Genomic DNA, 13,122 nt, shown 5'->3' on the forward strand with positions numbered 1-13,122 from the left:
AAGGGTTCCTTCAAAAGCATGGATCTGATTATGATGAGGTGTTTGCACCAGTGGCTAGGATTGAGACAATTAGACTTGTGATTGCTCTAGCAAGCTTCAATGGTTGGGAATTACATCAAATGGATGTAAAGTCAGCATTCCTCAATGGACCCTTAGACAAAGAAGTTTTTGTAACACAACCACCAGGTTTTGAGGCTCAAGGCAGAAGAGAAATGGTGTACAAGCTACATAAGGCTCTTTATGGACTCAAACAAGCTCCTAGAGCTTGGAACAAGAGACTTGATTCATTCCTGCTGCTACTTGGCTTCACAAAGTGCAGAACTGAACATGGTGTGTATGTGAAAGGTAATCACATTGAAGAATTGCTAATACTTTGTATCTATGTGGATGATCTTCTTATCACAGGGAAGGAATTGATGATGATCCAATCATTCAAGCAAGAAATGCAGGCTGAGTTTGAAATGACAGACTTAGGTGAATTGTCCTACTTCCTAGGCATTGAATTCAAGAGAACAAGCAAAGGGATCTTGATGCACCAAACCAAGTACACAAGAGACATACTGCAGAGGTTTCATATGATTAATTGCAATCCAGTTTCTACACCAATGGAGACAGGAATTGGCTTATGCATAGAAGAATCAGATGGTGCAGTGGACAAGGTATAGGCAAATGATAGGATCCTTGAGATATGTATGCAACTCAAGGCCTGATATAGCATACTGTGTGGGAGTTGTGAGCAGATTTATGGAAGCTCCTAAACAAAGTCACCTCAATGCTGTAAAGAGGATCCTTAGATACCTAAATGGAACAATAGGGTATGGCATCATGTATCCTGCCAATTCCAACAGAAAAATCAGAAATGGTTGGTTTTTCTGATGCTGATTGGTGTGGAGATAAAACAGATAGGAAGAGCACAACTGGTTACCTCTTCCTATTGAACAATGCTCCAGTGAGTTGGTGCTCTAAGAAACAAGAAATGGTTGCCCTGTCTTCATGTGAATCTGAGTATATTGCTGCAAGTATGTGTGCCTGTCAAGCAGTGTGGCTGAAAGGTTTGATGGAAGAATTGAGAATGAATGCAGAAGAAAGTATGCTGATTATGATGGACAACAAGTCTGCTATTAACCTTGCTTTAAATCCAGTGGCTCATGGTAGAAGCAAGCATATAGAGACAAGGTTTCACTATATTAGAGACCAAGTTAGCAAAGGGAAGGTGAAGGTCGAGTTCTGCAACTCAGAAAACCAGTTAGCAGATGGTTTCACTAAGCCTTTGAAGAGAAGCAGGTTTGAATTGCTGAGGGAAAGGATTGGTGTTGTAAAATAAGAACAAAGCTGAATTAAGGAAGAGTGTTGTTAATAATTTCAGCTTTTGATATTGTTGTTGTAATAGTTTCCTAATTAGTCTAGTTAGTTAAGAGTTAGTTAGTTAGGAAAGCTATAAATAGAAGTCTATCATATTTGAGAATGACAATTGTATTCATTGATACTTGAAGTGAATCAATAATACAAAGAGGTATATTCATTGAATTGTTCTTTCTTGTTATCCAAGTAAACTCTTATTCTTCAATCTTCTTTTCTATTCCTATTCCATTCTTTCTCTGTTTTGTGCTGGTGTTTATGCACTTGGTGTGCATAGCAGTAGCTTGAAGAACAAGCAACAAGGCAACATGATTAACATATTCCTATTAAATATTTGAAGAACATTCTGTTCTGAAAAGAAATTACTTTTGGTGCATTGCACTAGCTAGGAGCAGCATAAAAGTGGGGAATATCGATCTGTTGAAGATCCCTGGATTATGTTTTTACCTTTTCAAAATCCTAATGATTGGGAATTTCATCACTTCTTTTGGGAAACTTCTTCCATGTTAGTCACAAACCTGTGCTAACAATAAATCAATGACAAATAAATTTTTTATTTTATTTAAAGTAAAAAAGAATCTCCCATACCAGCCAACACAACGTTTACTCACGGCAAAACAATCTATGAATGACAAATAAATCGTTTTTCTAGCTTAATCACTTTTACAGGTCAATTGTTTTTTGTAAGCAAAATTAACTGGGCATTAAAATAATAGTTTAAAAATATAATAGAAACATATTTTTATATTTTGACTGATTATGCCCGCATAGATATGTGACTGTATAAATTTTAATTAAGATCTTCATATGAAAAAAGTAGATGTTGTTCTTAATTTATGAGGCAATATAATATATTATAAAATAATGTGTGAAACTCAAATAAAAATAAAGATATTGTTTATTATGTTGTAAATATTTGGTAAAAAGGTTGACATGAATTTGGATTAGTTGAAGTGAGTGTTGTGTACTGTATATATGTATGGTTAATAATAAGAATGTAAATCTATGCTAATTAGTGTAAATATTTATATACAGTCAATATATTATTTATTATTCGTTTTGATTACTTCTTTAAAGAGTTGATAATAATTAAATATGAATGGTGGATGATGCAGTGATAATGTATAAAACTCATACTTAAATGTCTTCTCACTTTAATTCATTCCAACAATAATTTATTTCTTGTAATTATCCCTCCCAATTCAAGGTAAATCATCATATCACTCAGTTCATAAAATAATTAAGTTTAAGGAAGGAAATGAAAAAAACCAATAACATCATTTAATGTGGTATGTTATAGTATATAATCAATACAACAACGTTTGTGAAACGTTATTAATGATGACCATATATTACTGCGGTTAAACTTAAAGTACTGTTATACATCTAAAATAATCACTGCAACTCTCACGTAGTGAAAAGTATTAATACTATAGTATGATTGATAAGCTAGTGCATATGCCTCCAATTGTAATGAACAAAAAAAGCTATGGTGTTATTGAATTGGAATGGATAACTAAAAGGAGTGAGGGCGCCCCTTGAAAAGCTTCTTAAGTCATGCTAGGTGTATCTTTATAGCTCTTTCCTTTTTCCCTAAAGTGACAACAAAATCTAATGGATCTTCCATGAATTGGATGTGAAAGTTTATTAAATTGGTTATAAATATCATCCCTTGTGTGGATATTGACATTTCTAGAGGAAGAAAACTCACGGAACTAAGGATGACAATTATGGATGGAAAATGAATTAGATGATTTTGGTTTAGGAGGCTAATCATTGGGAAAATATCTATCAATCTATATAAGTTTATGAAATAATATTTTAAATTATTTAATCTTTTCATGTCCAAATTTAATGAATGAATTTTAATACACATTAATCACTTTTATTTGGATGAAGGAATATACAGTTCATTTGTTTTTTAAATTACAATCTAAATCACTTTAAATTTTAAAAAAGTTTCAATAATAAAAAAATCACCTTTTTCACAAAAGTTTTCTTGCTCAATTTTTTCCCAAAAACATTTTCCGCAAAATATAGTTTGCAAAAAACAAAAATCCTTCATAAAATAAAAATTTCATAGTCCTTTTTGGAAATAATATTTGTTTTTGAAAAATTATTTCCAAAGCCACTTTTCATATAAAATGGAAAAACTTTTTTATAAAAAAGATTTTTCGAAAGATTATTTTTTTTTACCATAATTAGTTTCTTCATGCATTCTTTGATTCTTTTTAATCATTTTTGTCTATGTTTTCTGATATCCATCTAATGGATATGTCAGAGAATATAATGAATAAATTGTGTCAATCTATTATTAAGATTATACATTATATTATATATATATATATATATATATATATTCAAATGCATTAAATGAATTTAATTTATCTAAATTCAGATAGGTTATGTATAATTTTGCCTCTAACCCTAATTAATAATTCCATAAATACAAAGTTGTATATGACTATATGTATGATCATCTTCAATCATTCTTCATTAATTATTCTCGACTGCGGTTTGTCCATAGTAAACAAAGCCATTTTCTGAATGTAATATTGGCGTTACATGTACGTGTAGAATATATATTTTGGCTATATGTATACCTATATGGGCATAGCATAAGTATTGGTGTAACAAACTCATTCCTACTTTCTCATCTGTACTGTATAAATATTATCAATTTAGTTATAGATATTCTAGGAATATTATTCAGTTTAGTTATGATCAATATGTATTATATCAACATCTTATAACAATTCATTTTATAAGTTAATACAATCAAATACCTTCTCTCTACACAGCACTACAAGCACATTACACTTAGGCAGGAAAAAAAGATGAGAAAAAGATGTATATATAGATAGATGAATACTGATTTGTTACCTCGTGATAAAAAGAATAATGTTATATTGTATGTGAATTTCAAATAGGACATCATTTGATGTCTCTTTGGTCTCTTGATAGTAGCTTGTAGATGTATTTATAAAGAAAAATAAAAAGTAGCCAAGAGATGGATAAATATATAGTGTTAGATACAGTTATTTACAAGTCGATTTATGAATAACTTATCTAGATAAAAAATGCAAATAACAATTGGCGAATAGCCTAAATTAATGAAGTGAATGATAAAAACATGTTATAATATTCATAAGAATAGTGATTGGAGGGATGATGAAATATATTTTATAAGTGCACAATCATTACGAATTCAAATGGTCTATTGAAGAAAAATGTGAGCTTCATTGAGTATTTTCATGACCATGCCATTTTTTGTATTATCAAGAGTATTCTCTCATCTTTTTGGGTAATGAACTAATTCATTTCGGGGTTCGCCACGCTTAATAATCAAATCATGACCTTTTGGTCTTTCTAGGAATCCAGCAGAACTTTACGCTACTAGACCAATGCTTTGTTGATATGAACATATCATTTTAGTGTAGCTAAAAAGTGAAAAAAAAAATAACAAATTTGTAAAAAAGAAATTGAGGGGGGCAGTTGCCCCCACCTTTTACAACAAAGATCCGCCTATGGTTCAATTCTAGGATCAAATCATCATGCAAACTAATAATAGTTATTATTTTTTTATAGAGGATAAAAAAATTATTAGTATAATTTTATTAGTTGGCATGACTTTATTGGCTTGGTATAGAAAGATAAAGAAATAGTGGTATAGAAGATCTTAACTCTTAAAAGTGATGAGAGAAAATTAAAGTAGGTAATGAAATTGAAGTTACAATCTTCAAATGAAGGGGTTTATTTAAATTTTATTGATATATATAGGGTTTTGATCATATTCCAAAAATGAAGAGTTCCTCCATTTATTAAATCCCAATTTGAGCAAATCATAAGCCTTATAATAGTTTGTAGCAAGGGTTCAATTCTAGGATCAAACCATCATGCAAATATATCCTTACCCCCTTAGATCAAATTGATTACAACAAGGGTTCATGTCATGTATAGTATAATTATTCCAAAGCCACAGAGCCATCTCATGCTCCTTTTCACAATTCCAAACCATGTCATCATTAGATACATTGTGCAATGGAAGCAAACAAAGGTTGAAAAGGTGATAAAGAATATTTCACACACACACGTGAAAGACAATATGGAAGGTGTATACATAATTACCAATTCATTTAATGCATTACCGAGAAGGTGAATGTTTCTTTCAACTATTTGTAATGATTCTGCAGCACTCCTTATCTAGAAGTTTATGACTAAAATATAGATTTGCAACTTATTTTGTTCCCATTTTCTTCTTGTTCTTTTTAAGTAAAAGGCTTCCACGATTGATCATAGCGTGTGGAAACCACGAAGAAGCAAAACTTATTGTTTGATATAATAGGTCACTATTCTGCTGAAACCTGTTATATAAGCATGAATATAGTCCTTAACATAAGGTGGGAATGAATAATTTTCTTTTCACGTACTATTGATGTTTACAAAGTTTAATTTATAAAAAAGTATAAAGCCTCATACAAAACTATAAAACAATCTTATATGACAAAGTGATACTTAGCTTATCGATAAGACAAAACCTACAAAAAAAGTAGGGACAAAAAATTAACACATGTTGCAACCATTAAAAACATATTAAGAAAATTGGATAGAAGGCCGGTTCTAGCCTTTTCTACATCGAAATATAAATGGGAGCCCCTAATTTTTGTAACTATACAAAATTTTAACATCAAAATTTTAATGTAAATAGTTTATAAATTTTTAAGTCTGGAGGAAATTTTGCAACATTTCTAGCAAAATCAAATAATTGACATTAATGGGTTAAACAAATATATTTAATATAATTGAGGTAAGTGTGAGCAATGTTTTTAGCCTCCTATTATTATGCCCCTAGGCCATCATCACCCACCTGGCGTATCCTTTTGGGTTAGGCTTGAGGGAGGGACAAGTACACGACATGATAGTATAAAAATGTGCAGACATTTATTTAACTTTAATTATATAAGAATATAAAGGAGGATAAATATAGCATATAGATAAAATATGAAATAGACTACCCCAAATTCAATGGACCTGAGTTTGTATATACGTGCTTATTAATGATATATTTTTATGTGAAGTTTATTATATTACTTTCTTATATTAGGAGGGTAAAATTATAAAATATCAAAAGAGAACTGAAAGATTAATATTTTTGAGGTATAGAGATACTTTTATCATAGTAACTTGTATCATACTTAAGAAATGTATTCATCTATAGCCTATGTTAGTCTTTGTTGATATCATTCCCGCCATATTAACATTTTTTTCTTTTGGAGTTGAAAGAGATTTCCTAGATTGAAAAATCCATATTTATTTCTAAATTCCCTTTTTATTTATTTTATATTAAAACTATTATTTTTGCTTTCATTTTGTGATAATTCTTTTGTATGTGGCATTAGATTTAAAGTTACGTGACCTGAAAATATTTAAAATTAGCTAGATGGAATTCATTCTATATATAATTGATTTTTTAATTATTATTCAAGTACCTTAAATTTGAAATATAATTATGATTTTTACATACCAAGAATTAATTCAGTTGATAGAAATATGAAAATATTAAGCTTATGCTTAAGAGTTTGATTTCCAATTCTAATAGTTTCATTCTCCCCTAGGCCCCTCCCCTTAACAAAAGTTTGTCTATCAGTTTTCCTTTTTTAAAAAAAATTATATACACTAACAATGTAATAATTTTTTATATTATCATTATATCATTCATCATTAGATAAACACTACTATGAAATGCACTTTTGAGTTGAAATGGACATGTATTTTATTGAGCCTTGGTAGGCACTTGCATATACATACATACATTCCTTATATACGGCTAGGATATAAATTGAAGTCGTTTTACACAAATGTTGCTATTAAAGGTTGCATTAGAACAAAATAAAAGAACAACATATCGAACTCTCTCCAACACTGAAATTAACAGAGTGACATAGATATCTGAAATTACTAACAAAAGAGAAAGATAGAAAAATTTAAAAAAAAGTTTGAAGTTTTATTATTTAGTTGAAAGCAGCTTCTTCTTGGATTGTGCGTAAAAGTTGATTCACAGCAGCTGCAATTTCATCCACAGTGTTCAGCTGACACCCTTCCTCTACCTTTCCCATCATAAACAAAGACAATAATCAGAAACAGGTAACTTTTTTTTAGAATTCAAGAAAGTTTAAAAATACTGTTAAATTAGTATCTAAAAAATAGTTCAATGATAGACATCACTATCAAAGTCTTTAAATGTGTATTCTATCATTTAAATAAATTAAAACGTGAAAAGGAATTTTGCATCGTTCAAAATTAACATAATTAACCATGTATTTTTATAGTGACTCATTTGAACATTTAAAGCGTGTTTGAGTCAGTTGTGGAAAAGAGATTTTTTTTACTCATTGATTATATATAACCAATAATCAATTATTGGTTTGACCAACTATAATATAATAAGTTTTATGTTTGAATATGTTTCTTGAAAACCAGTTTTGTTTGAATTATGTGAAAAATAATTTTTACATAGTCAATTACAAAAAAAAAAAATATTTGAAATTGTTTATGCAGGTTTACAATATTTTTTTTATAGATAGTTTTGCAATATTAAAATGAAAAACGTACTTAATTTAGAACTACTCTAACATTTTTTAGTGAACTTAAAATGTTAGCTTATCTAATAATCACTTTTCTTCTTGATTGAAATCTTTTTTAAAACTTATTTCCATAGAGATTTAACATCTTCCGAAGAAACTATAATGGAAGGAATAAGCACAAAACAACAATGTTAGTTTTAAAATAATCTATCCACAACCTTTTTCGTCAAGCAACAAGTTTCATAATTTTATATTTGTTTTATTATAATTTGATGTATAATTTAATAATAATATATTGATATAATTGTATAAGATTCTATTAGATATCAGACAAATAAAAAAGTCAATTATTTATTTCTAGCTACACTTATTAGAAGGACTATTTACATATATCGAAACAAATTAATTCATTACTCATAAATATAGATAAATGGAGGATACCCTTACTCAATTATAGAAAAAATATGTATAATTTGAGACATAAATTGAGAGAAAAGGAAACAAACCTTTACACTAACTGAGTAAAGTACCATATCATCCACAGTAGTAACATTAAGGTGTAGAATCCCAAGCCTAAGACTTTGAAGCCCATCAACAATTTTCATAAGCTGTCCAGAACGTTTCTTTGATAGTATCTTCATGTTAGCATGGCTATCGACCATGGTCACTTCTATGTCTGCAACACCCCACTGTTTTTGTTCCTGGTTCTGTCCCATGGTCGTGCCTATATTGTTCTTCTGATTTTCACACGTTGTATACTGTGGAAATGTGAAGAACTCAGCAAATGGTAGTGACCCATTTAAACCAAAATTCTCCTGATGTGGTTGTTTAATGTTCTTTTGACCCTCCATGGATTGTAAAAGTTGTTCAAGTTCCTTCACGAAATTAATGGCGCCCCCAATAATAGACGCTTGGTCACCCTGTTTTGGTTACGAAACATAGTATTGTATTGAGATTAATGTTTTCAGTCAACAGAAATTCAGGAAAACCAATTGATTATAACATATTTTATTGGTAAAATACAATTGTGATTGCTTCAGAACTCTTCTCATGTTGTTTTGGAGGAAAATGATTTTTTAACATTAAACTAGAGATATTATATACTACTTTTTTTTGTTGCCTTTTGAGGTATTTCAAAAATAAGAGACATTGAGATAAATATAAATGAAATGAGTAACAATTATCTCCTCTAAGTGGTTCATCAACAAAATACAACATGTTATAACATATTTATCATTTTAATTATAATAAAGTTATACTTTTGTCATAGGATGGATGTTCAATATAAAAAACTTGATTTTGAAATGAGAGCTAAAAGCAAACTAAAATAAATTATTGGATAGTTAATGGACAAGAATATGATATTCTAAAATATATCTTAAATTTTTTAAATCAATAATAATGAAGTTAAAATATAAAAAATATAAAAAAATTAATTGTTAATTAAGATTAAATGTTTTTTTTGTACATGATTTAGGATAATAGAGACTTGTTTATAATTGGTATAGTATACATGTGTACCCTAATTATATATTAATGGTTTAAGATTATAGGAGTTAATTTGTCCCAAATCTTACCCTTTGAACATAAGAACTAGGCATCAAGGTTCGAAGCACAGTGAGGTACTCATTCATCTGTTTTCTTCGATTTCGCTCAACTGCAATGTGGGTCATCCTCTGGTTCTCAATTTCCTCCTTGTTCTTGGTGCGACGTCGTTTACGCCTCCCTGTGGCGGTGGTAACAGTGGTGGTTTCCAAGGAGGAAATAGGTGCCGTAAGAGATTGATCAACAGTGCATGCCTCAGGCGAAGAGTGAGAATAATCCCAATGTTCCTTAGTGTTTTGCAACACTGAGGTAGAAGAAGAATCCCAAGTAGTTGCATGGAGACTTTGTTCTATGTTGTTGTTGATAATTCCAAGAAGGAGTTTTTCTTCTTCTGCTGATGTTTGAAAACCATAGTCTTGGCTCCATGCTTGTTCACAAGTACTTTTAGCACCTTCTCCTACTAAGGGGTACAAATAATCTTTATTGCAACCGTAACTAAATGGATCTTGTTGGAAAACCACAGCTTCTAGGGTCATTATGTTTATGACTTTACTATATATAAAAAGTTAAGGAATTTGGTAAAGGAAAGAGGCCCCTCTTAGGTCTTCTTTGTTGTTCACAAATGAGACACAGGCACTACTTTTTTTGTTGAAGAGAAAATGAAGGGAGAGAGAGAGAGATGAGGGAAAAGGTTGAGAGAGATGTAGGAAGATATATAGGAAAGTGGAGAATGAGATGATGAAGGTTAAATATTTGAAGGGAAGAACAGTTTTGGCAAAGGGAAAAGTTAGTTTATGTAAATGAGATTGTATGTTGATTTAACGATGAAACCTTACTAGATTTTTAAGATGATTAAAAGATTAAGAATTTGATTTCTGAAAATAACACTTATTGAGATGAACAACTACATATCCCGAAATGCATTAGTTTTTACCAAAAACTGAAGGAATGACTTTGATAGTATCATAAAAATAATTCTAGATATTAAAAAAGTATAATGGTGCAAAGCACAAGCACTCCATTCCCAAAATAAGAAGAAAATTACCATTTTATCATCTAGAGAAAAGGTCCCTGACTTTACATGATAAATTATTATAAGATTTAGGATTAGTATGAACCAAATCCTCCATATTAATGATGCATTAATTATTTCAAGTTAAATTAGTGTGTTTTAAATTAAGGAAGAAACTATGGCATGTTGCATGTAATTGAGATCATTAATATTGAATATCCTAAAAGTTAATATTGTAGCATGCATGTAATAATTTTTCATTTATATGAAATTTATTATCCTAATCTCCAAACAAACAATAGTTACACCCCTCTTAATTACGAGAAACTATGGCATGATGGTTCCTCAATCCTCACACTTTTAACTATCGATTTTTAATAAACTCAAATAATTTTTACATTAATATATTAATATATTATTAATAATTATTAACCATATATAATTTCTCTCACTCCACATGAGGTTTAGCTTCATTGTAGACCACTTGCTTGACCATACAAACCCAAGCGCAGGTGAACCAACACACGGGGAGACAAGGAGAGATACTTTCTTGGCACTTTGTTAATTTGTAGTATTGTGTAATAGTGTACTAACAATAAATTATTATTTTATTTTCAACAGTTTCTAAGTGCTCGAGATCAGATCTTTAAAATATATAATTGTATGAAGTTTCATATTATGTAGTATTGAAATGAATAGGTAAACATAATGTTATATATGTTAGACTCAATTTCATTATTATAACTTGTATCAATTAAAAGCTTTATATAGGTCTTCAGCCCATGGGTGATTTGAAGTTTGTAATCATCGTTCTCTAATCTAAAATATTTTGGTAATCGTTTAAGGATATTAATAAAATTGGTTGAACGTGTTAACAAATTATTTTGTCTCCATATTTTATGTTTATTTTTTGTCATTTATTTAATTATTTATGCTCAACACAGCATATGAATTGCTTTTGTTGTGCCAATATTCATAATAGTAATGTTTTAAAACTCCATATTAGTCCAATCTAAATATTACTTACTGAAAAACTATTGACCTTCCTAAAATAATATTCAATGAAAAGTTACAACATAAGAAATAACTAACATCTTAAAATAATTGTATTGACAATTAAAGAGGGCAAACCTATTCGCAAGGAAAATATTGCATAACTCGTAATCTAAAGTTTATGGGTTCAAATCATGTAAATAATATTTTCATTTGTAAGAGTAAAACCTTATATATTTACTCTCCTCAAAGTCAAATAGATATAAGTCTCATGCATTGAAAAGATAATATATATATATATATAGTTATATATGTTACTATGTTTAACAAGTTCCCATATTTCTATTTTCACTATATGCTTTTCTCCCTATTAAAGCTAAATTTCTTGGGCACTTGAGTTAATGTAGTCAAAATTTGATATTTGTTAATAACACATACATCTATCTTGAATTAAAATCATTACAATGTCCAATGAACTTTAGAAAAATATATTAAAGAAAAGTATGTGAAATAAAAATAAACGTATACTGCATTATAGACTGTTCAGAACTTTGGTGTACAAATTAATTAATTATTGAGTTGATCATAGAATTTAATTTACCTAACTTCAATCTCCTGGTGAAAAAAGTAATCTTATCCTCATTTTCATCATGAAAAGAATCTATAGCTGAAAATAATATATAAAAATCCAACACTCTATACATTTTAAGTGTGAAACTGTAATAGATGGTTGGCTGACAACGACCCAAATGCACAGAAAAAAAAACTATGTAGACTACAATATCAAATGCTTAACTCGTAAACCAACAATATTATTTGTACACATCAAAATTGAACAACTTTTAACAAAGAAAAAGAAGAGAGGCTTCCATAATTTATGCTTCCTATTATTTCTCTTTTTCCTACAAAGAAATAAAGTTCTCTAAATTTAATATTAAAACTTGTTTGGAGAACTTCATGTATGAACTATAATATATTATTAGAGTTAACTGAAATAAGTATATTAACTTATCAATTTTTATATAATGTGGGAGTTTTATCACACTTTAAATATCCAACAATTTCAAGTACAAAGAACTTTTTTGTTTACAAAATGCAGAGTCTCCCGTCTAGCTAGGACAGTTATCTGACCTGTCGATATACATGTACTCTATATCAAGGTGAAAGACAAGATGGTTCATTAAATGTGAAAGAGTATTAATTATAATAAATTTTTATGCAACATTATATCCATTAAAATGGTCTCTGATTTCATTTGATAATAATGTGGTCGGATATGAAAAAGAGAAAAGGTGACAGAAAGCTGGTCTAACTCATAATCAGATTCTGAGGAAGATCTATAAGTAAAACAAATGAGGGAAAAAAGTGAAATAAAATAAAATAAAATAAAAATAAAGAACAGCAACAATACACCTTACTGCTTAGTTCAGGCATAGGGACAAACTCCAAAGTTCAGAATTCAGAGGAATCCATGTGACCACACCAAAGACCCACTATGTAATCTTCTACAATGAAATATATGTACACAATGGTTCTCTCTCTCTCGTTTCTCGAGGACCCTGGATTCCTTTTCATTATTTCTATTTTTAACTATATATTAATTTTATGATTTTATATAAACTCTAAACT

At 29.4% G+C, this 13,122-nt stretch overlaps 1 protein-coding gene across 1 annotated transcript; it reads right to left on the reverse strand.

The window, feature by feature from the left end:
* Positions 1 to 7,112: 7,112 nt before the first annotated feature.
* On the reverse strand, positions 7,113 to 10,195 carry LOC109340720 (transcription factor bHLH94-like). Its single transcript, XM_019578445.1, has 3 exons — positions 9,521 to 10,195; positions 8,450 to 8,863; positions 7,113 to 7,466 (listed from the first exon to the last, which is right to left on the reverse strand). Exons 1-3 carry the CDS (start codon positions 10,022 to 10,024, stop codon positions 7,371 to 7,373), a joined length of 1,014 nt encoding a protein of 337 aa, XP_019433990.1. The 5' UTR covers positions 10,025 to 10,195; the 3' UTR covers positions 7,113 to 7,370.
* Positions 10,196 to 13,122: the final 2,927 nt, after the last annotated feature.

This window comes from Lupinus angustifolius, unplaced genomic scaffold (genome assembly GCF_001865875.1).
Source record: "Lupinus angustifolius cultivar Tanjil unplaced genomic scaffold, LupAngTanjil_v1.0 Scaffold_235_4, whole genome shotgun sequence".
Taxonomy (NCBI): Eukaryota; Viridiplantae; Streptophyta; class Magnoliopsida; order Fabales; family Fabaceae; genus Lupinus; species Lupinus angustifolius.

Bases quoted from the DNA above. Each gene is read 5' to 3' on its own strand.
- LOC109340720 (XM_019578445.1), bottom strand. From the start codon at position 10,024: ATGACCCTAGAAGCTGTGGTTTTCCAACAAGATCCATTTAGTTACGGT. The intron at 8,864-9,520 runs GTAAGATTTGGG...TAACCAAAACAG, and splicing joins CTAGTTCTTATGTTCAAAGG to GGTGACCAAGCGTCTATTAT. The intron at 7,467-8,449 runs GTTTGTTTCCTT...ATGATGGGAAAG, and splicing joins TTTACTCAGTTAGTGTAAAG to GTAGAGGAAGGGTGTCAGCT.